Below are 27,480 nucleotides of genomic sequence, written 5' to 3'. Positions count from 1 at the left end.
TTAAGGGATCAGAAAAAAACACATGTTTGAAATAAGCTGGACCAAGTGCATGTACCAAAACATTAAACAAAATTTTTTTTTTGGAAAATTTGGAAAAATTTTTCCAAGGGGGTACCCTTGGATTTTTATCAAATTTGGTTAATCGGCTATATTGGCGTCAATTTTTCTCCAACAGTCAAGCGAATAAACATTTCCTACATAAAATTGGCCGCCCTTTATTCTGCCATACTCAGAATTTTCCTACCTCTAACGGTTCGTGAGAAAAATTTCCCCTTGGATGTCTGTATTTGCTGAAAATTTCTCGAAAATTAAAAGTGAATATTTCGTTTAAAGTTTGAATTATTTCGATTAAGGGTGACTTGCTGATTAAAAAATCTAAACACGTTGCCAGAAATTATGCACCGTTTTGCCGGAAAATCGAAAAAACTGTAGACCATTGGATTTTTATCAAATTTCGTTAATCGGCTATATTGGCGTCAATTTTGTTCCGAGAGTCAAGCGAATACACATTTCCTACATAAAATTGGCCGCCCTTTATTCTGCCATACTCAGAATTTTTCTACATCTTACTGTTAGTGAGAAAAATTTCCACTTGGATGTATGTATTCGCTGGATTGGATGTATAAAAAGAAATTAACATGTGGCTAGAAATTATGCACCGTTTTGCCGAAAAATCGAAAAAACTGTAGACCATTGGATTTTTATCAAATTGCGATTTTTCCTCTTTTCCGGCAAGCTGGGGTTAAGGGATCAGAAAAAAACACATGTTTGGAATAAGCTGCACCAAGTGCATGTACCAAAACATTAAACAAAATTTTTTTTTGGAAAATTTGGAAAAAATTTTCCAAGGGGGTACCCTTGGATTTTTATCAAATTTGGTTAATCGGCTATATTGGCGTCAATTTTTATCCGAGAGTCAAGCGATTGTACATTTCCTACATAAAATTGTCCGCTCGTTCTTTTGCCATACTCAGAATTTTCCTACATCTAACTGTTCGTGGGAAAAATTTCCACTTGGATGTATGTATTCGTTGAAAATTTCGAGAAAATTAAAAGTGTATATTTTGTTTGAAATTTGAATTATTTCGATTAAGGGTGACTTGCTGATTAAAAAATCTAAACACGTGGCCAGAAATTATGCACCGTTTTGCCGGAAAATCGAAAAAACTGTAGATCATTGGATTTTTATCAAATTTCGTTATTCGGCTATATTGGTATCAATTTTAGTCCGAGAGTCAAGCGAAAACACATATCCTACATAAAATTGGCCGCTCGTTCTTCTGCCATACTCAGAATTTTGTTACATCTAATTGTTCGTGAGAAAAATTGCAACTTGGATGTATGTATTCGCTGAAAATTTCGAGAAAATTAAAAGAGTATATTTTGTTTGAAATTTGAATTATTTCGATTAAGGGTTACTTGCTGATTAAAAAAATCTAAACATGTGGCCAAAAATTTTGCACCGTTTTGCCGGAAAATCGAAAAAACTAGATTTTTTAATTCGATTTTTCCTCTTTTCCGGCAAACTGGGGTTAAGGGATCAGAAAAAAAACACATGTTTGCAATAAGATGGACCAAGTGCATGTACCAAAACATTAAACAAAATTTTTTTTTTGGATAATTTGGAAAAAAATTGCCAAGGGGTACCCTTGGATTTTTATCAAATTTGGTTAATCGGCTATATTGGCGTCAATTTTTCTCCGAGAGTTAAGTGAATAAACATTTCTTACATAAAATTGGCCGCCCTTTATTCTGCCATACTCAGAATTTTCCTAACTCTAACGATTCGTGAGAAAAATTTCCACTTGGATGTCTGTATTTCCGGAAATTTTCGTGAAAATTAAAAGTGAGTATTTTGTTTGAAATTTGAATTATTTCGATTAAGGGTTACTTGCTGATTAAAAAAATCTAAACATGTGGCTAAAAATTATGCACCATTTTGCCGGAAAATCGAGAAAACTGTAGATATTTTAATTCGATTTTTCCTCTTTTCCGGCAAGCTGGGGTTAAGGGATCAGAAAAAAACACATGTTTGAAATAAGCTGGACCAAGTGCATGTACCAAAACATTAAACAAAATTTTTTTTTTGGAAAATTTGGAAAAATTTTTCCAAGGGGGTACCCTTGGATTTTTATCAAATTTGGTTAATCGGCTATATTGGCGTCAATTTTTCTCCAACAGTCAAGCGAATAAACATTTCCTACATAAAATTGGCCGCCCTTTATTCTGCCATACTCAGAATTTTCCTACCTCTAACGGTTCGTGAGAAAAATTTCCCCTTGGATGTCTGTATTTGCTGAAAATTTCTCGAAAATTAAAAGTGAATATTTCGTTTAAAGTTTGAATTATTTCGATTAAGGGTGACTTGCTGATTAAAAAATCTAAACACGTTGCCAGAAATTATGCACCGTTTTGCCGGAAAATCGAAAAAACTGTAGACCATTGGATTTTTATCAAATTTCGTTAATCGGCTATATTGGCGTCAATTTTGTTCCGAGAGTCAAGCGAATACACATTTCCTACATAAAATTGGCCGCCCTTTATTCTGCCATACTCAGAATTTTTCTACATCTTACTGTTAGTGAGAAAAATTTCCACTTGGATGTATGTATTCGCTGGATTGGATGTATAAAAAGAAATTAACATGTGGCTAGAAATTATGCACCGTTTTGCCGAAAAATCGAAAAAACTGTAGACCATTGGATTTTTATCAAATTGCGATTTTTCCTCTTTTCCGGCAAGCTGGGGTTAAGGGATCAGAAAAAAACACATGTTTGGAATAAGCTGCACCAAGTGCATGTACCAAAACATTAAACAAAATTTTTTTTTGGAAAATTTGGAAAAAATTTTCCAAGGGGGTACCCTTGGATTTTTATCAAATTTGGTTAATCGGCTATATTGGCGTCAATTTTTATCCGAGAGTCAAGCGATTGTACATTTCCTACATAAAATTGTCCGCTCGTTCTTTTGCCATACTCAGAATTTTCCTACATCTAACTGTTCGTGGGAAAAATTTCCACTTGGATGTATGTATTCGTTGAAAATTTCGAGAAAATTAAAAGTGTATATTTTGTTTGAAATTTGAATTATTTCGATTAAGGGTGACTTGCTGATTAAAAAATCTAAACACGTGGCCAGAAATTATGCACCGTTTTGCCGGAAAATCGAAAAAACTGTAGATCATTGGATTTTTATCAAATTTCGTTATTCGGCTATATTGGTATCAATTTTAGTCCGAGAGTCAAGCGAAAACACATATCCTACATAAAATTGGCCGCTCGTTCTTCTGCCATACTCAGAATTTTGTTACATCTAATTGTTCGTGAGAAAAATTGCAACTTGGATGTATGTATTCGCTGAAAATTTCGAGAAAATTAAAAGAGTATATTTTGTTTGAAATTTGAATTATTTCGATTAAGGGTTACTTGCTGATTAAAAAAATCTAAACATGTGGCCAAAAATTTTGCACCGTTTTGCCGGAAAATCGAAAAAACTAGATTTTTTAATTCGATTTTTCCTCTTTTCCGGCAAACTGGGGTTAAGGGATCAGAAAAAAAACACATGTTTGCAATAAGATGGACCAAGTGCATGTACCAAAACATTAAACAAAATTTTTTTTTTGGATAATTTGGAAAAAAATTGCCAAGGGGTACCCTTGGATTTTTATCAAATTTGGTTAATCGGCTATATTGGCGTCAATTTTTCTCCGAGAGTTAAGTGAATAAACATTTCTTACATAAAATTGGCCGCCCTTTATTCTGCCATACTCAGAATTTTCCTAACTCTAACGATTCGTGAGAAAAATTTCCACTTGGATGTCTGTATTTGCTGAAAATTTCGTGAAAATTAAAAGTGAATATTTCGGTTAAAGTTTGAATTATTTCGATTAAGGGTGACTTGCTGTTTAAAAAATCTAAACATGTGGCCAAAAATTTTGCAGCGTTTTGCCGAAAAATCGAAAAAACTGTAGATTTTTTAATTCGATTTTTTATCTTTTCCGGCAAACTGGAGTTAAAGAATCAGAAAAAAACACATGTTTGGAATAAGCTGGACGAAGTGCATGTACCAAAACATTAAACAAAATTTTTTTGTTGGAAAATTTGGAAAAAATTTTCCAAGGGGGTACCCTTGGATTTTTATCAAATTTGGTTAATCGGGTATATTGGCGTCAGTTTTGGTCCGAGAGTCAAGCGAATGGACATTTCCTACATAAAATTGGCCGCCCTTTATTCTGACATACTCAGAATTTTCCTACATCTAACGGTTCGTGAGAAAAATTTCCACTTGAATGTCTGTATTTGCTGAAAATTTCGTGAAAATTAAAAGTGTATATTTCGTTTAAAATTTGAATTATTTCGATTAAGGGTGACTTGCTGATTAAAAAAATCTAAACACGCGGCCAGAAATTATATACCGTTTTGCCGGAAAATCGAAAAAACTGTAGACCATTGGATTTTTATCAAATTTCGTTAATCGGCTATATTGGCGTCAATTTTGGTCCGAGAGTCAAGCGAAGGGACATTTCCTACATCAAATTGGCCGCTCGTTCTTCTGCCATACTCTGAATTTTGCTACATCTAACGGTTCGTGAGAAAAATTTCCACTGGGATGTATGTATTCGCTGAAAATTTCGAGAAAATTAAAAGTGTATATTTTGTTTGAAATTTGAATTATTTCGATTAACCCTTAATGACTGGCTATTTCTATATACTAATTTAGATTCACTTTCGATTGACGAATTTGTATGCACAGTGCAACTTCTTAAACCGGACATTATTTGCATTGCCGAATCTTGGCTTAAACTCTCAATTCCTGACTCCTCTATTAATATAAATGGATATATAATATATCGTAAAGACAGAGAAAATCGTGTGGGTGGCAGTGTATGAATTTATTATTATTACCACAACTTTCAAAATTAACATTAAGCTATTAGATATTCCTGAAATAGACTCAATTCACTTATCTGTTACTAAAAATCCTTTTTGCCTTAATTTAGTATGTATATATCGTCTACCCGTTACAATACTTGCACATGATAATGTTTTCTTTACAAAACTTAAAGAACTATCATCTCTTGATAATATTATTACTGGAGATTTATATTTCTCAGAGATCACCTGGCTAATAACTTCATTATCCGACGCGGAAAACGCTCATAATTTGTTTAAAAGCTTTGTAGTAAATTTAAACCTAATACAGCTCATCACAGAATCTACTAGATTTAGAATTAATAACCAACCTTCTACTTTAGATCTAGTGCTTATTAACGACAAACAGCTGAATTCATCTCTCGAAGTCAGTTCTTCTATGGGAAAGTCAGTTCATGCAGTTATAATGGCTCACATCCACTTCAATTAAAATACTATCCCGCAAAAATAATATTGTAACATATGCTACTACCAACTTTTCTGAAGTTGACACTGAACTCTCTCAAATCTGGCATTTATTTTTTGCAGACTTAAACAACCCCTCTTTAATGGGAACTGCATTTCTCGATACCGTCCACAACATAATTTCTACAAATACCATCTTCCGTTAGATACAAACTTCTTTAATTTAGAATTCCTTACCCCCTAATTCGCAGACTTCTACATAAGCTAGCACATTTCGGAGTTCTCGGTACTTTACTTCGTTGTATAGATGATTACCTGATAGAACGACATTACAAAGTTAGAGTTGGTGAATCTTTCTCACAAGACAGGTCAGTGGAAAGTGGAGTGCCTCAGGGCCCTGTCCTTGGTCCTCTACTTTTTAAGGTTTATACCAGCGATGTTCCTTATTATCTTTCAAGTAAAATATCGTTCTATTGGCTCTATTTTAACTTGGCCTCTATTTTAACTTGGTGTTCCCAGTGGCTACTACCCTTAAATGCGAATAAATGTGTAGTGCTTCGAATTGGTAAAAATAACCCACTTGTGCCGTACTTTGTTAAAGGGTAACCATTAGATTCTGTGTTCTCGTATAACCTAACCTATACCGGTCCGACTATATTACTTCTATTTGTCAACGTGCGAACTCAAGGGTATATCTTAGTCTGAGGTGTTTTTCGAGAGTTTCAAAGCAGTCATTCTATAAACTCTACACTCTTTACATAAGACCCATTTTTGAATAAGCTAGACCAACGTGGTATCCTGATTTGGTTCGAGACAAAACTTTGTTGGAAAACGTTCAAAGAAAAGCCACTCGAATTCCTTTGGGACCGAGAAGACCTTCTTATGCAGAAAGACTTAGTATGGCTAACTTAACTTCTTTTGAACTTCGCCGACAATGTGGAGACTTAATTACCACATATAAGATATTAAAATTCAATTTTGGAAATCTCGATGAAATGTTTACCATAAATCAAGATAAACGCTTCATAGATCACCAGTTTAAAACTTTTCTACAAGAGTTTTTGAGTGCTGAAACTACCTTGCATATGCTGATTTATTGTGCAGCAACAGCAATTGCTAATGTTATGGACATTAAGATCAGAACACGACGGGGAACTAATATCGGAAGGACTGAAAACAGAATTGCACCCTGGGAAAAAAGACTGCTGAGTAAAATTGAATTATTGCACAGGGATATTGGACAAATTACAGAATACATCCGAGGACTAAGAAGTCGAAAAGTAATTAAAAGAACTGAAGAAATAATTCTGAACACTCCAAGACACTCACAACATGATCCAGAAAACAACACAGCTCAACACTGCCTGGACACATTAAAACAAAAACTCTCCGTTTATTCAGGTCGCCTAAGGAGATACAAAGTTAGTAACAACCGTAAATGCGACAATATACTTTTTGAGAATGCAGAGAAGGCTTTCTATAGAAAACTAAATTCCACCGTAGAAAATGTAAATAAATCCTACCCAAGCCAAGAAGAAATTCATGAGTTTTGGGGAAACCAACTTTCGACGCCAGCTACTCATAACAACAATGCTGGATGGATTGAACAAACGACGAACAACTGTCAACACTACAGTAATATTCCTTATGAACCTTTCACCACTGAAGAAGTCTCGAACATTATCAAAGAGCTTCATAACTGGAAATCTCCTGGACCAGACGGAGTTCAAAACTTCTGGCTAAAGAAGTTTTGGAGTGTTCATGAGCTTTTAACAGCATTTATTAATAATCTTATTTCTAATTCACAGGAAATACTGTGTGGCCCGGCGTATCTACCAACATTGTGCTCTGAACAATATCATAGAGCCTCAACAGAAAGGATGCGCTAAGGGGTCCATGGGCTGCAAGGAACAACTTATTATCGACTCAGTCATTTCTAACCAGGCGTACACCAAAAAAGAAACCTTTTTACTGCCTTCATTGACTACAAGAAGGCTTTTGATTCAGTGCCGCATGAATGGCTTATAGATATATTGAAAATATATAAAGTCGATGATAATCTCGTGACCTTTTTGAAGCATATAATGGCAGAGTGGAAGACTAAAATTCACCTTCAAATACCGGGTAAAATTAATATCGAAACTGAAGATATCCCTATTAACCGGGGGCTTTTCCAGGGGGACTCGTTGAGTCTACTTTGGTTTTGCCTAGCAATGAACCCACTATCTCAGCTGCTGAACTCTACTGACTCAGGTTTTAGCATCAAAAATAACAACACTGTTGTAGCGAAGCTTAATCATCTGTTGTATATGGATGATTTAAAATTAATGGCTTCCACTCGAAACCACCTAGATGAGATGCTAAAAACTGTAGAAAATTTCTCAAATGATATCAGTATGAATTTTGGACTAGACAAGTGCCGTATACTAAACATAGTCAGAGGAAAGGTTCAGCCCGGAGGTTTCGATATGCAAGATGGCCAAAACATCGAGGCAATGGGTGAAAATGATATGTACAAATATCTCGGAGTAAAACAAGCGCGGAAAATTGACCATAAACAAATGAAAACTGAACTAACTTCGGAGTTCGTGCGAAGAGTAAGACAACTAAATCGGTCATATCTTAACAGTAAAAATTTGTTTAAGGCATTAAATACGTACGCCTGTTCCGCGCTGAGCTACTCATTTGGTATTATAAAGTGGTCAAAAACGGATATAGAGGGTCTTCAGCGGAAAGTAAGAACACTTCTCACAAAGGCGCAAAAACATCATCCACGCAGCGCAGTAGAGAGAACAACATTACCGCGGTATCAAGGGGGAAGAGGACTTATGGATATAGGTGAGCAATTGGATAAACAAATTGCTAATTTAAGAACTTATTTTCAGGTACAGGCTGAGACATTTACTTTACATCGAGCAATTTGCGCAGTAGATGATACAACGCCGCTTAAACTGAGAGAATAAGAAATGCGCATAAACCACCTGACTCAGCAAGAAAAAATGCGCACCTGGATGAGTAAACCTCTGCATGGGCGACAACTCAATGAGATCAGCCAAGAATATGTCGACAATACAGTGTCGAACTATTGGTTGACATCAAGAAAGATGTTTCCCGAGACTGAGGGTTTCCTACTTGCCATTCAGGATCAGGTTATATATATATATATATATATATATATATATATATATATATATATATATATATATATATATATAAGCGGGGATCCTACAGCTTCTGCCGCTTCCCGCATTTCGATCGCCATCTTTTTCTATCTCTCCAACTGTCTTCATCAATGGCTCTATCTTTCATGGTTTCCATAACACCTTGTATCCAAGACTTGGCTGGTCTTCCTCGTTTCCTTCTATTACTTGGATTGTATTCCATAGCTCTTTTTGGCCATCTGTTGTCGTCCATCCTCTGTACGTGTCCATACCATATTAACTGTCTAGTTTCTATTCTTTCAGAAGTTGTATGTACTCTATCTGTTTTTCTTCTAATTTCAGAATTAGGTATACGTTCTACTCTTGATATACGGCAAGCTCTTCTTAGGTAGTCCATTTCAACCGTGTCAACTTTTTTCTTTCCTTTTACTGTCATTTGCCAACATTCTGCTCCATATGTAAGAATGGGCTCTACAATTACTTTGTAGATAGTCATTTTAGTTCTCATAGTAGCTTTGTTGGACCAAAGTATCGAATTCAGAATTTGAACACTCTTCCTGCCTTGTTGCACTCTATAGTCTATATCTCGTTCCGTTGTTCCTTTACTGCAGATAATACTTCCCAAATATTTGTATTCGTAGCACCTTTTCATTTGTCTAATTTCCAAATCCGGGTCTTCGTCTTCATTGCCTATTCGCATATATTCTGTTTTAGACATATTCATACTCATCCCCCATTTTTCGTATTCATCTTTGAGCTTTCTAAGCATATAATCTGCATCTTCTTCACAGCTTGCAATTAGTACTTGATCATCTGCAAAGAACAGCGTTGTCAGATAATGGTTGTTAAGCTTCAACCCCATTCCCGCACATTTTTGTCTCCACTGGTGCAGTGCTTCTTGGATATATATTTTGAATAGGGTGGGGGAAAGACAACATCCTTGTCTCAAGCCTTTCGTTACTGTAAATACCCTTGAGAAAGTATTTCCTGTTTTTACAGTGCTTTGAGGACATTTATAGATGTTCAGTATTGCTTTTAGATATGTTTTACTAAGGTCCGTTTTCGTCAGGACACTAAATAAGAGTTTTAAAGGAACTGTATCATAAGCCTTCTCCAGATCTATAAATACCAGATGCGTAGGGAGGTTTCGAGCTGTTCGTTTTTCAATTACTTGTTGAAGGGTAAATGTGTTGTCCACGCACGATCTTCCTGCTCTGAAGCCGCTTTGTTCTTCAATTTCTTTATACTCCTCTTCTATTCTTCTTTTCAATATACGACCATATAACCTTCCCAGCGAGCTAGTTACGCTAATGCCTCTATGATTTCCGCATTCTTTTCTGTCTCCCTTTTTATAAATGGGGCTAATGTGGGCCAAATTCCAATCGTCTGGAATCGTTTGGCCTTCAATTAAGCATTTATTAAAAATATTCACTATGCTTTCCAAAAGAGCATCCGGTCCATGTTGCACCAACTCGATGGGAATGTCTCCAGGCCCGGGTGCTTTTCCATTTTTCATTTGTTTCAATTCTTTTTTCAGTTCTTCTTTGTTTATCTCATGCACCTCTGAGTTTTCTGTCATTGAGATATGGTCAGGTCTTTCCATAAAATCGTGCCTACTTTCTGTTAATAGCGTTTCGTAATATTTTTCCCACTTTTTATTTTGAATCAGGTTTATATTTCCCTCATCTTTTCTTTCTTTTCTAATACTTTTTATGAATTTCCAAGCTTGTGTCACTTTGGTTCCTCCTAAGCATCGGTCCATCTCTTCGCATTTCTCTTCCCACATTTCGTTTTTTCTTTTAGTGACTTCCTTCTTTGCTTCCCTGTTGAGTCTGCTGTAAATTCTGCGGTCTTCTGAGTCTTTCGTGGATAGCCATGTTTGATAAGCTTTTTTTTTGTCTTTAATTAATTTTCCTACTTCTTCGTTCCACCACTCAGGATTTTTTCTTTTGTCAGCTTCTTCGTACCCCAATGCCTCTTTGGCCGCCTGATGAATACAATTTTTTATATCTTGATATTCTTTTTCGGCTGTTTCTCTTCGAGTTAAGTGAGTTAGTTTTAACTAACTCAGGATCAGGTTATACCAACTAAAAATTACCTGAAATATATTGTTCAAGATCCTCAAGTCCAAAATGACAAATGCTGATATGGATGCCAAGCCCAAGAAACCATCCAACATCTTACCGGTGGCTGCCAGGCATTTGTCGGTACTGATTATAAAGAACGCCATGACTCAGTAGGAAAGATTATCTACCAAGAACTAGCTGACAAACTGGGACTTCTCCAAACCGACCATCTTCCTTATTCTCAATATGTCCCTGACAGAATGGTTGAAAATGACAACTACAAGCTATACTGGGACCGCACTGTGCTAACAGACCAACCAGTGGCGCATAATAGACCGGATCTCATACTAGTTAATAAAATTACTAAGCAAACAACACTTATTGATGTGGCGATACCCAACACCAATAATTTACGTGTTAAATACAACGAAAAGATCGCCAAGTACAGAGATCTAGAAATACAAATCAGGAGACAATGGAGAATGGAAAGTACCCAGACGATACCTATTATTCTTTCTACCACTGGAGTCATCCCGCAGAACCTCCTAGAAAACATAAAAAAGCTGGGTCTAAATCAGGAATCATTTAATTTGGAATCAGCTCAGCTAGAGTAATCCGAAAATTGAGACAAAATGGGGGTATTCCATTTAAAAAAAATAACGGTGACGTCATTAGGCGAAAGTAACTCACCCTGTATATTAGAATATTATTTTAAAATACGGTAAATTAAAATCAAAAATCGACGTGTTTCAGGGTTATTTCTTAAAATGCTATGTTTAGCTAAAAAAGAATTTGCTCCATACTTTACGGACACAGTGTATATTGTTTATAAGTAAATAATGACGTTCTCTGGTCTATATCTCTACTTTTATTTATAATAAATATAAACAGGTTATAATTTAATAAAGAGCTCAAGAAATTTCAGCATTCAAGGATTAATAACAATAATGTTTCTTGTAATATATGTGAAATGGGTCATAAAACTTGCTCAATAAAGATAAAAAAATATGAAATCCTTATCAACAAACTGAGAAAACCGGTAAACGATGGGGCGTCAGTTACGAAAAAGAATTGTTAGTGATATTTTTATTCTATTGATTGATCATTGTGATATGTATTATGTGTATAAGACGAATGTGATAATGGACTTCATTAATCGGCCAAAATAGTACTGATTTATATGAAGTGTAAGTATGCTGACTAATTAAAAAACTGATACAACGAATTTATATATTTCTTTTAAATAGTGAGTAAAATAACATGAAATTTAATTTTACAAAAACATCCATTTCAGAGAGATAGGCATGTTGCGTTCTAATGCTGATCTATCGAATTTATTAAATAGACTAAAGAACAGATACTAAACAGATGGGCGGACCATTTTGAAGAACTGCTTAGCGGCAACCACGAAGATGGCGAGATTGAGGATCCCATGTTTCAAATGAATGAAGATGATCGGCAACCACCCCCCCACCGAAAAAGAAATTAGAGAAGCCATCGCAACACTGAAAAATAATAAAGCTCCCGGTTCGGATAATCTCCCTGCCGAACTTTTCAAAAATGGCGGCGACCCCCTCATGAAACACATGCATAAACTGATAACTGCAATCTGGCAACAGAAAGAAACACCCACAGACTGGGTACTGTGGGTGTACTGTGTCCTATACACAAAAAGGGAGACATGATGGTGTGTGATAATTATAGAGGCATCACTCTAATAGCGGGAGGATATAAGTGCGGTTTCCCTCCTAATAAATCAACAACGGACCAGATATTTACAGTCAGGCAGATCCTTGAAAAAACCCTAGAGTTCGGCGCCGACACCCACCACATATTTGTTGACTTCAAAGCCGCATACGACTCCGTTAATAGAAATAAACTTCTATTTGCTATGATAGAATTTCGCATTCCGTTTGATCTTGTCCGGTTAACTGAACTTACACTCACAGGTGCAGAGAGCATGGTAAAAATCCAAAACGATCTCTCAAGACCCTTTCATTGAAAAAATGGACTAAGACAGGGTGATGGACTATCGTGTCTCTTATTTAACCTGGCATTAGAAAAAATAATTCGAGAGTTGCAGATTACTACGAATGGTACTATCTTTAACAAAGCAGTACAAATTGTCGGATACGCAGGTGACATAGACATCATAGGTAGGTCCACAGAATCTCTGACTGAAGCATTTTGGTCGTTAAGAGCATCTGCACACAGAATGGGAATAAATATAAATGTTCAAAAGACCAAATACATGTGTTGCACTAGGTCAAGCAACCCGACACCTACACGAATAATAATTGATGACCTAGAACTGGAAGGTGTTGACACCTTCATATACTTAGGGTCGCTGCTAACCAAAGATAACAACGTCAGTGAAGAAATCAAAAGAAGAATAGTGCTCGCCAATAAGTGTTACTATGGCTTCAAAGACAGATGGCCTCAAAAATGCCTAGAAAAATTAAACTGACTGTATACAAAACACTAATAAGACCAGTGCTAACATATGGTTCAGAAACTTGGACACTAACACAGAATGACCAAGAATTGCTCAAACGTTTTGAGCGAAAAATACTAAGACGAATATATGGAGGCATAAAAGAACAAGGTTTGTGGCGCAGGTGTTACAATTTTGAGTTTTATAGAAGATTTGGAGAACCTGACGTTGTAAAATTCATTAAGGTAGCACGCCTCAGATGGATAGGTCATGTAATCAGACGAGAGGAAGATGCCATAGTCAGAAAAGGTTTTGACCGAAGAGGGCCGATCGGACAACGAAGAAGAGGAAGACCGAGACTTAGGTACCAAGACAACCTAGAAAATGATTTGAAGTCTATCGGAATTAGAGCATGGAGAAGGGTTGCCAGAGACAGGGGCGAATGGAGGATTGTTCTGAAGAAGGCTTTGGCTCATAAAGAGCTGTAACGCCACTGATGATAATGACTAGCGTCATATAAACTTATAATTAGTAATATAAATATATAATTGCATACCAAAATACATAAGTTGTCTTTTTCCGATAAGGAGGCATCAGCATCAGTTTCTTTATTTCCCACAGACATAATAATTGGTTCTATTGTTTCGTCTATTAATATATCGAGTTTTCAAAATGTTTTTTCCTCTGCTATGTCACGTCCTATAGCGTTTTGCCTATCCATCATGCCTCCATGTTCTTTTTCCTCTTTCATCTGCAATATACTTCTTTACTTCTGGTGAATATTGTTTGCATAGCTGCAATAACTCTGAGTAAAGCTTCTACTGGCACTACTTTTTCTTTGGTTATTATCCAATCCAAGAGTTCTCTTTTTCTCCATTTAGTGTTATGTAACGGTTCATTCAATCTTAAATGGTAACTGGCATTTTCCATGACTGTTACACAATTGGTGGGTAATAAATCTAGCATTGACTGAAATATTTCTCAAAAACATCAGCAGTCATTTCTTCATGGTAGTCGTTCGTAGAATTTGAAATAAAATCTAGCAAGCCTTCATCAGCAAATCCTTTATCTCCTTCAATATGAGTGATAATTAAACAGCGACCTTTACCGTTTGGAAATTTTAAGCCCGTAGACAAACCTATAAATGCTTTTTTAGTTTATCTTGCCAAACTTATTTACAAAATACCCTTCATTTGCTCCATTGTAGCCTCCTCCAACAAATAATTTCTTCTTTCTCTATGCGCACATTTTCTATTGTTTTTCTCATAAACGAATTCTAATTCACGCAAAGTTTTCCACAATTTATCTCTTTTAATGTTTGGCAAAGATTCGTCTTCATTAATGTCTACTAAAAGTTTATCCAAAGTAGAAATCTTTTTTTGTAAATAAAATGAATGAACTTTTCTTCGAATCGATTGTTTCATAGTATCGTCTATATGAATGGGTTTCTCCCTGTTTTAGATGATTCTGTAAAAATCTATAAATAGTTGCTTCCCCAACTACGCTCATATCTGAAGATTTAGAAAATATACTTCGAACAGTACTTGTAAAATGTTCATGTATAAGAGCATCATGTACATTTAACACTTTTGTTTTTATTGGCACGGTTAAATGACATTTTAATTTCACAGGAGTAAAATTAGACATATAGACACTTGGACACTAATGGAATCAAAAAGAAGAAGGATAAAGGATATCTATATCGCATCGTTTAATATGGTATGATCATCACTACTTACGAAATATGGGTATATTCGCCCATTAAGGCCACTTCTCCAGATCTACAGAATCCAAGATAGTAACTTGCAAGGTTGCCACATTTTGTGCCGACAAAAAGAGATCCTGGGTTTCTAATCGTCTCGGCAAAGTACACTCCAGCTAATATGTGACTGCATATTGGTGGATCTGAAAATATTATTCATTACAAACAAAAATACACATGAAAATTTAACGAAATAATGAAATTTGTTAAGACAACAATGTAAAATGTGAAACGAATTTGAATTTTTTTCTATAAGGTGCAAAATTTACATTATTATTGGGTTTATCTTTAGAGCCTTGTTATAAGAACGCTAATGTCGTCGCATTAGCAACGCTTGTTAGGGTCGGCCCAACCGGACAATGGCACTACGCCACTACCATGAAGTAAATTATACGAAAGACATTGTCGTTCGTATAATTTACTCCATGATAGTGCCATTGTCCAGTTGAGCCGACGCTAATGGCGATGGCAGCACTCGTATAACATGGTCCTAAGAGAGCTGTTAAGACTCTCATATAGAGCACTAATGTCACTAATGTCGTCGCGTTAGAAGCGCCGCGTTACCATCGAACCAACCGGACCTTGGCACTTGTATGGATTAAATTATACGAACGGCAATATCGTTCGTTTATTCAGCAAAAGTATATTCCATACCCAAAGCAAAACTTTTTACTCATATAAACGGCATCCGAGGAGTGAACAGTCGAACAGAGGGAAGACCCACTGTACTTTCTTCAGATGTTGAAAAAGGTATTGCAGATGGAATTAGAAAATGGCCCAATGGTGTTTTGGACTATCCAAGAAGGAGGTGCTTGGGTTAATCGGAATATGTGTTAGTCAAAATAACAAGTACACACCATTTTTTGATGGCTTTCCTGGAGATGATTTTTTCAATCAGTTCAAAAAAGCTCATAAACTTTCCTTGAAAACAACGCAAAGCGCTGAAGCTGCAGGAGAAAAATGTCGATCCTTTCTTTATCAACTAATTATGGCTGAGACTTGATTAAAAAAGTGTAATGCAGAGGGAGAAAAAGCACCTCCATTAATTATTGTTTTCTTGAAAAACATGTTTGGGATTCGTAAATGGCTTCTAGCGATTAAGAATTTCCAGGAATAATCTACGATCTAACAAAAAAATGGCTGGATGGAGTTAGAGACATTTACAAATTATTTTGAAAAAAGTTCTTTTTTAATTTACTAGAGCTAAACGACTTACGTTACTGATTTATGATGGACATAGTTCACATATCGATCTTCAACTTGCTTAAAAGGATGTAAATAAAATGTCTGGATCTGGATCTTTGCGTATTTAGATCGTTAAAAGGAAGATGAGATCAATAGCTCGTGAAGACGTAAAGGCAAAATTATGAAAAAAACTTCCAAAACATGTGTTTTGAACAAAACACTGAAAATAATTGAGTCACGAGTATTAGCGAACAGCAGACGAAATAATGTTGAACCAGAAATCACACGAGAAAGTTCGTTCGGCTGGAGAAGTTTTGAAGATATATTATTGGAAACTATTAAACAAAAATTTTTAACTAGTATAAAAAGAAAACGTGTCTGTTTTGGCTAGATAGATAGATAAATAGATTTAGGGAGGTGGCCTTTTGGCCTATTCTATTGCGATTTTTTCAGATCTATTTTGGTTCTCTAGTCCTAGAGAACATTCTCTTCCTGACCCTTTTTAAAAAGTCTAATAGCTTCGAGACTATAACTTTCATGTAGCTATTTGCCAGTGGATTTTCTTCTTCTAATGCAAAGAACCGCACATTTGCCAGACTGTCACACTGACATAGGTGTGCTCTGCTGTTTCTTCTTTGAGGTAGCAGAATATGCACAGGTCATCATCTCATGATCCCATCAACTTCATGTGCCTATACAGCTTACAGTGCCCTGATAGAAGACTTACTATGGCTTTGACTGTTTTCCTGTCTTTGCTTATTAGGTCTGCCGTAAATTTTGGCAAATGTTCTGTAATAAACTGTTTTGCCTGTTTTTATCCTGGTGAATTCTTCCACCATTCCAGAGATTTGCGAGCTACCCACTTCCTTGTAGCCGTTCTTGTTACTGTCTTTGCAATGCCGCAGTAGGGTTCCGGTTCAATTAATGGCATTGATGAGCCTTGTTTGGAAATTTCATCTGCTTTTTCATTGCTCTTCTGACCTTGCTACGGTCTCCTAGTTTATTTAGGGCACACACACAATCCCATACTAACTTAGAATTGACTTCTACAGAGTTGAGTGCCTTATGCGCTGCCTGACTATTTGTGAAGATTGCAACTGAACGGAACGTTCTTTTATGCCTTTCTATTTCTTCCACGCAGTGATGGATTGCCGTTATTTCCGCCTGGAAAACGGTCACATCCTTAGATAGACTTACTGGAAAATGTTTCCCTTGATTTGTTCCTACTATGCCGGCTCCCACACCCTCCGATGTTTTTGAGCCATCAGTGTACCAGGTAGCAGCAGCCTGTATGGGTACACCTTTATTCCAGTCTTCCCTGCCTGGTATCTTAATTGTGAACTTATTGTTAAAGCTATATCTCGTAGCTGTTGCATCGATAGGTTGCCCCATCACAATATCGACTTTTAGCTCCTCGATTAGCTTTCTGTTGTCAGCACCATGCATCTGGCTTATATGTCGCTGACTATGGATTAATCTGTGCATCACTGATCTGGTTTCGCCTTGTATAAAGGTATGAAGTGGTGGTAGATTCAGCAGGACTTCCAACGCTGCAGTAGGAGTTGTTTTTATGGCCCCCGTAATACACAGGCATGCTAGCCTTTGTATATTACCTAGGTATTATTACATAGGTTATCATTGGGCTAATAACCCTTGTGTATAACCATGTCTGTTTTGGAGCAGAGGTAATTACTTCGGTTAAGGCAAGAAACAGATTGAAACAAAATGTAAAGGCTAAGAAAAATAAAAAAGAAAACCTCAAACCAGTTAAATCCAAAGACAGAGAATAGGCAAACTTATACAAGCCAAAAATTGACGAATCAGAAGACTCAGATAAAATATTTGATTCCGGTGATAAAAAAAGTTATACTCACACTTTGCCGAATAACAAAACGGCTGCAAAGATCCTCCGTTTAAATAAAAATCTGCATCTCCCAGCGCTTCCAGTTTCCCGAACGAGCCGGCACTGGTGTGAATTACGTCTACGAATGAGGCATCACTAGAATCCAACTTCCAGTCATTGTTAAACGTTGCAAAAAATGGTAGAGCAGGATCTAAACCTGAAAAAATTATTTTTAATGAGTGTCACTGTATACTTAGTAAGTACGGTAAATCATAAATAACATTAATTATTCTAATTCTATTAATTGTGTGCAGTTTTGCTTCAAGTAAGACCTCTATCTTTTGGTTTTCCAGATTAGCATTTATTCCAGATTAACATTACAACTTTAATCTTGTAATTTCTTGTTGGAAATACAATGGCAATAGATAATTACACTTTCTCATGGAATGTACTTATATGAAAGTAAAAAAGCTAATGGGTACTTTTGTTTAAATCGCATTACGAAATTCGGTTCTCTCATTATATTTTAATTTTATTTAGTTAATTTTAATACATGTTTATTGAATTCCACTAAGTATTTTTTGACATTTCCCTTTTATTCATTTCATTGTAACACTTTGTAGTTTTTGATTCTCATTTCGATACAAAATTTACTCTATTCTGTATTTCACGAATTTGTAACTGTTGAATTATCGCTAGACACTCCCAATAATCCACTCTACTATGCAGCATAAGAAGTACGAAAGTAAATTGCTCTAGTAATAAGACTATGAAACAAGTAAACTGGATTCGTTTTTAATTTTAGGCTTTTTTGTCACTCCTTTGTCACTCCATTGTCCCTCCACTTTAATTCCCAAGTGGTTCCTTTTTAACTTTATAACATTCAAAACCAGGTCTATGAGCAACTGTCAAAGTGGTTTTAGCCTTTTCAGACCTCTCCCAAAAAATATTAATTTTTGGCAGTTTTTTGGTAGATTCCAGTTGTGTATCTACATTCGAAGGCATCGGACCTATGTCGTGTTGTTATTGCAGAGTTAACCAATAGATACTAGTTTATAGAAAACAGTGAAAAGTTGTGTTTAGGAGACAGGTATATTGTATAGACCATGGCAGGTAACGGGGACGGGCCTGGCGGACCTGGAACATAGATGAGAACGCCACTATTTCTCAGTTTATTGAAATATTATTCATTTTAGAGCTGGTTCCAAAGGAAATGCCAAAAACACACAAAAGTTGAAGAATCCTTTTTTTCAAATGACATATAATGTCGTACTTTGTTACACTCGAATATTGAAATTACAAGACAATCTAAAAAATATGCCAGTCGTGCTAATATTTCTTACATGAGTTAAAATGAGCTAAAAGCTTTATTGACAATTTTGATAATGTCTGCAGCAAATAAAGACCGTCATCTATCCATGAAATATAAATATGTTTGATAGTAAATTTTATCAGGCCTGCATGAGTGGTCAGCGTTTCAAATATCTCATAAAATGTCCTAGGTTTGAAGAAAAGGAAACACGAAAAGAATGGCAGCATGATGATCACTTTGCGCATATACGCTAAATATGGGATATTTTTATTACCATCTGCAGAGAATCATATACACCTTCATCCTATCTGACTAGTGATAAACGGTTAGTAGGATTTCGAGGACGTTGCCGTTTTCGAATGTATTTACCTATAAACCTAATTCTTTATTATTTAAATAATTAAATCTAAATTATCGCACCTTCTTTTTCTTGGTCTGCCAATACTTCTTGGTCCATTTGGTGACTTATCTCGTGCTCTTCGTACTATCCTATCTTCTGCCATTCTGCTAATGTGTTCGTTCTACTCCTGTTTCTGTTTTGTCACCCATCCATTTATGTCTTCTATATTGCATGCTCTTCTTATGTTTTCGCTTCTCTCCCTATCCAAAAGACTTTTCCCCGGAGTATTTTCATCTCTGTTGTTTCTAGTAGTCGTCTCGTTTTAGATATGTCAGGTCTTGTCTTCGCCGTGTATGTTAATATAAGCCTAATTGCTGCTTTATAGATTCTTGTTTTTGTGTCTTGTCTTGGATGTTTGTTCTTAAAGATTGTGTCATTAAGAGATCCCGCCGCTTTACTTGCTTTTAAGCTTGTTTTGTCGTACTTCTTCTTCAACATCTCCCTAACTAGTTATATCTATTCCCAGATATCTAAACCTTGCTTCCTGCTTTATTATTTTCCCACCAATTTCGATTTTACATCGTAGTGGGTATTTAGATGTTGTCATAAATTTGGTTTTTTTTGCTGATATTATCATATTGTATTTCTTGACTGTTGTATTAATTAATAGCATTAATAGTAATGTTGCTTTAACAACCAATACTAATGATATTGAAAGAGACTGGATCAACTTAAGGGACGCTATATGCAACGGTGCGAAAGAAGTCGTTGGTGACTACGAGCGGAAGAAGAAGAACGAATGGATGACAGATGAAATATTACACCTTGTTGAAAGAAGGAGGGAAAATAAGAATAATCCCGAACAATATAAAGAATTGGATAGAACTGTCAGCAGAAAGATAAAATAATCCAAAGAGAAATGGTTACAAGAAAAATGTCAAGATATAGAAGAGCTGGAACGAAGACACGATAGTTTTAATATGCATAAAAAAATCAAGAAGTTTACTTATACTTACAAGAAAAAACAGTTTGATAGGTTAATAGACGAGAACAATAAACTTATTGTAGATAAAGAAGAACAGTTACAGACTTGGGAAAATTACATAAAAGATTTGTTTAGGGATTATCGTCATATTTCTACGAACACTCTTGATCTGAATGGACCAAAAATATTTAAAAGTGAGGTGATAAAAGCTATAAATCAAACGAAAGATGGGAAAGCAACAGGATGCGATGAAATATCAGTCGAATTTTTAAAAGTTTTTAACGAGAACAACCTGAATGTAGTATTGGAACTATTTAATAAGATATACGATACTGGTCAAATTCCATCGGACTGGTTGAAATCTACATTCGTGCCCCTTCCCAAGAAATCGAATTCTAAGACGTGTAGTGAATATCGCCTTATAAGTTTAATGAGTCACACCCTTAAAGTATTCTTGCGTATTATCCATTCCAGAATACGAGCAAAATTAGAACACAGCATAAGTAAAGCACAGTTCGGTTTTAGATGCGGTTTTGGAACTCGAGAGCCGCTCTTTGCAATACAAGTCTTGATTCAAAAATGTCTGGATCAACAGAAAGATGTCTACGCCTGTTTTATCGACTATGAGAAAGCATTCGATACTATCAAACATGACAAACTCATAGAACTATTACATCTTACAGGACTTGACACTAAGGACATCCAGATTATAAAAAATCTATATTGGAATCAAACAGCCCACATGAAGAATGGACATATGGTGAGTGAAAACGTAACCATTTCGAGAGGGGTTAGACAGGGCTGTATTCTTTCGCCACTGGTTTTCAACCTGTACACGGAACAAATATCTCTAGAGGCACTGGAAGAGTACAACGAGGGCATCAAGATTAATGGCGTACCAATAAGTAATTTTCGATATGCAGATGATACTGTTATACTGGCCGACAACATCGAAGATTTACAGATGATGCTAAATAGAGTAAATACAACTGGCAACCAATTTGGACTGAAAATCAATAGAAAGAAAACTAAATTTATGGTGATCAGTAAAAAGAACATTCAACATATCGACTTGAATATTAAAGCCGAACGTATTGAGAAAATACACCGTTTTAAATATCTGGGATATATAGTAAATGATAAGTGGGACCCAGACGTAGAGATTAAGATCCGAATTGAAATAGCCAGATCCGAATTCATCAAAATGAGAAAGCTCTTAAGCAACCGCCACCTAAGCCTTAACCTCCGATAGCGCTACGAAATGCTACGTACTCTCTACGTAGCATTTCGGACGGTGGACGTTAACAGCAGCAACTACAAAGAAGTTAGCGGCTCTAGAAATGTGGCTGTATCGGCGCATACTGAGAATACATTGGACAGACAGAGTGACCAACACAGAGGTATTAGGATGAATGGGTAAAGAGGTGGAATTGTTAACAACTGTTAAAAGGAGAAAAGCGTCATACCTGGGTCATGTGTTCCGTAATGATAAGTACAGTCTGCGACAGCTTATCGTGGAAGGCAAGATTGAGGGTAGAAGAGGTTTGCTGCGAACATAATACATGCGACACAAAACAGAGAAACCTATCGTTTGATGGTCGCCAACCTTCGGTAGAAGACGGCACATAAAGAAGAAGAAGACTGTTGTATTGAAGATTTGTGTTAATCTTTGGAGCTCGTCTTCTGTTTCGGCGATTAATGCGGCGTATTTCATCCATTATTATACTAACGAGAAGTGGGCTTAACGAGTCACCTTGTCTGACTCCGCTTTATACTGGTATATACTGTGTTAGTTTTCCATTTACCTTTGGTCTCAAAATCGGTGTGACGTGTGACAGCTCTTCGAAGTATATGATCGATGCTATTCCTTATTTAGGCAAGAAAACCAATACAAACGGTTTGCAGTTGGGTACATATTTTGTAAAGGAATTTACAAAATCAGTTCATGGGATACAAAATTTTGTCCCTGATACTTAACGAACGACTGGCATAAAATAGGATCCTACTACAGAGGCTTTTTGAAAAATAGATCTACATACATCAGACATACAAACAGATCACATATATCAGACAAATATTAGTACAACAAAGACTGCCATTATATCTTCGTAGATTTTAATGCAGAGTACGATACTGTTGTATGAGTACTATGATCGAATTTGGAAAATCAAAAGGTTTATTAAAATTAACTAAAATGACAATGAGGAAAGTTGAATGTAAAGTGCAGGTACAGGGGGATGTTTCAGAATTATTTACAACCAACAGAAGTCTGCGGCAAGGAAATGATTATGCACGCTGTTTAAACTTGTATTAGAAAAAGTTATGAGAAACCACAGGGTATCTCACAGATTTTAGTTTTGCTATGTAATTTAAATAATTAAAAATATTACGCATGCCTTTTCTTCGTTTATTAATCATTCACGGGCCGCAAGGAGAAGGCTCAAGGGCCGCTGGTTGCTGACTCCTGACCTAAGGGACCTTAGTTTAAGTTTCTTTGTAGTAATATTTTCATGGTATCGACAATTAATTTTATGGTCCTATAAAATAAATAAGTAATAGCCCAAGTAGTAAAATAATAAACAATATTTACCCGGCCTTTTAAATTTACTTACGTTACCTTATTATAAGTATGTTAATTGAATATAAGATATGTTAAGTGAATACAAATATTCGTTAAAATTATTCATATATGCTACAAGTGATAATAATAATTATATCGAGCAATTTTACAGTCCCAGTAAGTGACGTTTTCTGTTTTGTTTAGGTTTAATATATTCCAGTTAGATGTAGTGAAGTACTACCTTAATGAAAAATAACAGTTTTTTTAAAGGAAAGTAGATGAGGTACGTTTTTAAGTATTACATGTAGTATTATCTAGTTTACGTTGCTTAATAATATATATCACAGATTTTTTGATAATATATATATATATATATATATATATATATATATATATATATATATATATATATATATATATATATATATATATATATGTATTATTGTGATTTGCTCAAACTGTATGTTTAGCATACAATATTTATTTTTTTATAAATAATAAATAATCTGGAGATAATACGATAAATGAAACAAAATTTAGTCAAGAACACTTCTTTTTATTTAATTAAATAAAATAAACAAGTCATATCTGTAAAACAAAATGAGTGAACAAAATTAACGAAAAACGAAACTCAACGGATCATGAGTGTTGTTCACTTAAAATTAATTACATTGAATGTTTTAGAACGACAGCAAAGTCGTGCTAGCTGCTGCCAGTCCCAGGAAGTCATGATTTTTTAAAAAAGGTGTTTTCTTTCGTTTTGTTTCAATAAGAGAATGATCACTGTCCACTTCTAAATGAGTATGACCACTTAACAAAAACTTGTGATTTATAATTTTTATCTGTGGATACTTGTGAAGTATCCAAAAGTAAAGCATGACCATTATCACATTTCTGTTCTGGGATGGGCAGTTGTCAGACCACACAGAGCTACATTTTCATTTATAGCTTCAGTCCACCCCAAAAGGCCCGAAGCCATTTCGTTTGCTCCATATCCAGACTTTGATTCATCCCATATCATGCAAGACGTAACATTACTTGAAGTGTCGAAATCGTATAATGGTATGTCCATAACTTGAGATTATAAAAACTCTGCTGGTTACTTAGAACAGGCGTTGGCAGACATTTCTGTAAATCCAGTGTCAATAATTTTAATGTTCCACCACTTGTTGCTGCGCTTTCCTTATCAAGTCTTTTTAATTCATATCCATATATTTAATTCATAAATGTTCAAAATAACCCCCATTTTCTTCAATACACATTCGGTATCGTTTTAATAAGGAAGACCGAATGAGCTGAAAAATCATATTTTTCTGACAAAATTGATTTGCAGCTTCAATTATTCTAACCCTCAATTGTTATTTGTCCCCTATTGTTACAAAATACACTTTCTGTTTCATAAACTCCCAGAAGCAAAAGTCCATGGGGTTAAGACCTGGACTTCTGGGTGGCCAAGAAATAGGTGCGTCACGACTCCTTCCAATCCACCGACCAGGATACTGCCTGCAAAGGTATTCCCGTACTTCATTACTGTAATGCGGTGGAGCGCCATCTTGTAGAAACCACATATTTTGCCTTATTGCAATATTCACTTCTTCCAAATACTCTTGTAAATCGTTTGCCAAAAACTGCAAATAAGTATCACCGTTTAAATTGTTGGGAAGAAATACTGGACCTATTAGATTGTTATCCACAATTCCTGCCCAAACATTAACTTTGAAAGTCCTTTGGTGATGAGTCATTTTTTGGCGTTTGTTATTCCATTTCTACTGAAGGTAGCCTCGTCGGTAAACAAAATAATTCTAATAAAATTAACATTTCGAGTGTTTTCCATTAACAACCAATCGCAAAATCCAATCCTTTTAGGATAATCTTCAACCAATGTTAAGTGATAGGGTTTAAGCAGCTGATCCTTCAAACGCCTCCAAACCCTTACGTGAGGAACATTTAGTTGAGCAGCTATTACCCTTGTACTTGTTCCAGGGACTTCTTGAATGATTTCTTAAATGTCTTCATCATTTGCATCCATTATTGGACGACCACTATTGCCAGCAACTTGCAGTTGGAATGTACCCGTTTCCCGCAAACGACGATCAATGGTCAGAAATAATCGTCTATCGGGTGTATTTCGATTGGGGTATTTTACTGCATAACGCCTTGCGGCTGCTGCACTATTTCATTGACACTCACCTACGATATTCCCAATAGTTTATTAAAATCATAATTTAATCTGATCCAACTTATCCAAAGTTAAATGCATATCTGCTATTTCCTGAAATGTGTAGGCCATTGTAATATCAAAATTTTTAATATTAATCTTATTCACACAATAAATGATAGCTTCAAATTATTGACAATTATTGATGGAACTGTTTGTAATTATTGTATCCGTAGAAACTAATTGTAATTTTATGGCCAACAAGGAAAAAACTAGTTTTTCGAAAAAGTGATAAGAGGCAAAAAAATTTTATAAATAATTTGTTAAACTAATGATGCCACAAAATTCATTTGATTTGAACGGACTCAAAAGTTTGAGGGATTTAGGGCTGCACACCCCCCTTAAATTTTTTCTGTGCGCTTAGATTTTGTTGTTTCTTTTGTATGAAAAATGCTTTCTGAACAAGAATGTAACGTGTCCATTTTTATTACAAAATGTCAAGTAGTTTAGGAGATAATGCAAAAAACAATTTTTATTTTGTAACTTCAAAGGACTGTAACTTTTTTTGTGTACACTTTTGTACTAAGGTAAGTTGGATTCAATCAATTTATTTTTGTGCCCGGAATGCGTGATCTAATTTATGACATATCTTTTTGAAACACCCTGTATAAACGTGAAAATAGTATAATTTTGTAGGGAAACACTTGTTAGACATTAAAAATGTCCAGTTTTCCTGGTCTGAACCAAGAACGGTAGACTACATGTCTGAACTATAATATATAAACATAAAAACAATAATATTTTGTACGAAAAGACCTGTTACACATTTCAAATGTTCAGCTTACCTGATATGAATTATATATATATATATATATATATATATATATATATATACATAGCGCATATACACATTTCGCATAGCGCAGAGGAGACAGAAAACGATATTATCATATCATTTTCGTTCACGGCCGCCAAAGCAGGTGGCGCCTTTGTAAGCTAACTACTGTCGTAGTGAAGTTTTGGGAGACATTCGTTGGAATTTCCGAGTTTGAATTTGTATCAGCCCAAGTGTCTGATGAGGCTGGGATAGGCTGAAATGATCATAACACTTTATTGATACCGATTCGAACACGGGAAGTTTAACGAATTTGTCCTCCTAGGCCATATATTTGGCCATTTAATATATATATATATATATATATATATATATATATATAAACGTGAAAACAATATTATTTTGTACAAAAAGACCTGTTAGACATTACAAATGCCAGTTTTTTTGGTCTGAGTTATATCATAGAATAACCGAACACACATAGAAGCGACACAGCGGACCAAAAGCGTGTACAATTTTTGTATACGCATGCCCGATTCTGGTTGTTTAACTGTCAAAAACACGTGCTTATTCTTTAAGTCTGGTTGTTTTCGATAGTCCGTAGGCGTCACATATACTCGACACAACAAGTGCATTTGACCATTTATATAATTTATTTATAGTTAAAAGGTTATAGTTTATAGTTATAGTTAAATATATAAGTTTATAGTTATAGTTTATAGTTAAAAGTTTAATTTATATTTAAAATGTCTGGATATATTTGTGCGATTCGCGGATGTTCATCTGTGACAGGAAAAGGTTTATTTAGATTTCCTAAGAATAATAACAGGTAATTACTATTGCTTTGTAATTATTATTAGTTATTACATAATAGTATTGGTTTGACTTTCGAACAGTAAGCCGACGCCGACGTGTCTGTCCGAGCTATAAAAAATAAACTTTGGTCTGCCAAAGGATAGTTCAAAATGAAAACATTAAATTTGGTGTCAGTGCTATTTCTTTTATTGAAAGACGCAAGTCTCCGAAGGCTCAGGTTAAAAAATCAACAGATGGTGGCCGGGTGTCAGCGCGCTCGAAGACAACAATACGAATATAGTATTTTTAGGAAATAAAAATATATAGAGGGTTTTATACACGAGAATATTTGATTTAAGAGCGTAGGCGCAAAATTTCGGGCAAATGTTTTTTAAATGTATTCATTTTTTTCGAATCCTGAAAAAACTACTAAGTATTTTTGAAAAATTTAAACGCAGAATGAAAGACCACATTATTACTGAGGGCCAAAGTCCCCGAAAACTTCTATAATGTTTATTTTAATAAGTTACAGGGGTGAAAAAAAAAGAGGAAATTTAGTGTGATTTTTAATTTCAAATATCTCATTCAAAAAAACTTTTTGTTTATTCTAAGGGACTTTCGGCCCTCGGTAATAATGTAATCTTTCTCATTCTGTGTTTAAATTTTTCAAAAATATTTGTTAGTTTTCTCAGGATTCCAAAAAAATGT

The 27,480-nt window shown here is 35.3% G+C and overlaps 2 protein-coding genes across 3 annotated transcripts in view; one reads left to right on the top strand and one right to left on the bottom strand.

Annotated features, from left to right (window-relative positions):
* Positions 1-27,480, bottom strand: part of LOC140436540 (phospholipase A1-like) — a 234,149-nt gene that overhangs the window by 6,000 nt on the left and 200,669 nt on the right. The window contains exons 4-5 of the mRNA XM_072525442.1: positions 17,819-18,004; positions 14,737-14,902 (exon numbers count right to left, since the gene is read on the bottom strand). Of these exons, the coding sequence (XP_072381543.1) occupies positions 14,737-14,902; positions 17,819-18,004 (352 nt within the window). The remainder of the gene's footprint in view (positions 1-14,736; positions 14,903-17,818; positions 18,005-27,480) is intronic.
* LOC140436536 (lactosylceramide 4-alpha-galactosyltransferase-like) overlaps positions 11,627-27,480 on the top strand; it is a 46,374-nt gene continuing 30,520 nt past the window's right edge. Inside the window, exons 1-2 of one of the 2 annotated variants that reach the window (XM_072525426.1) lie at positions 11,637-11,750; positions 23,189-23,267. The gene's annotated coding sequence lies outside the window, so the exon portion shown is untranslated. Of the gene's footprint in view, positions 11,751-23,188; positions 23,268-27,480 lie in introns of both variants that reach the window. The other variant, XM_072525429.1, reaches the window with a different exon arrangement.

Source organism: Diabrotica undecimpunctata, chromosome 3, assembly GCF_040954645.1.
Source record: "Diabrotica undecimpunctata isolate CICGRU chromosome 3, icDiaUnde3, whole genome shotgun sequence".
NCBI classification, from domain to species: Eukaryota; Metazoa; Arthropoda; class Insecta; order Coleoptera; family Chrysomelidae; genus Diabrotica; species Diabrotica undecimpunctata.
The sequence above is the reverse complement of the archived record's forward strand: the minus strand, read 5'-3'. Positions and strand labels throughout refer to the sequence as shown.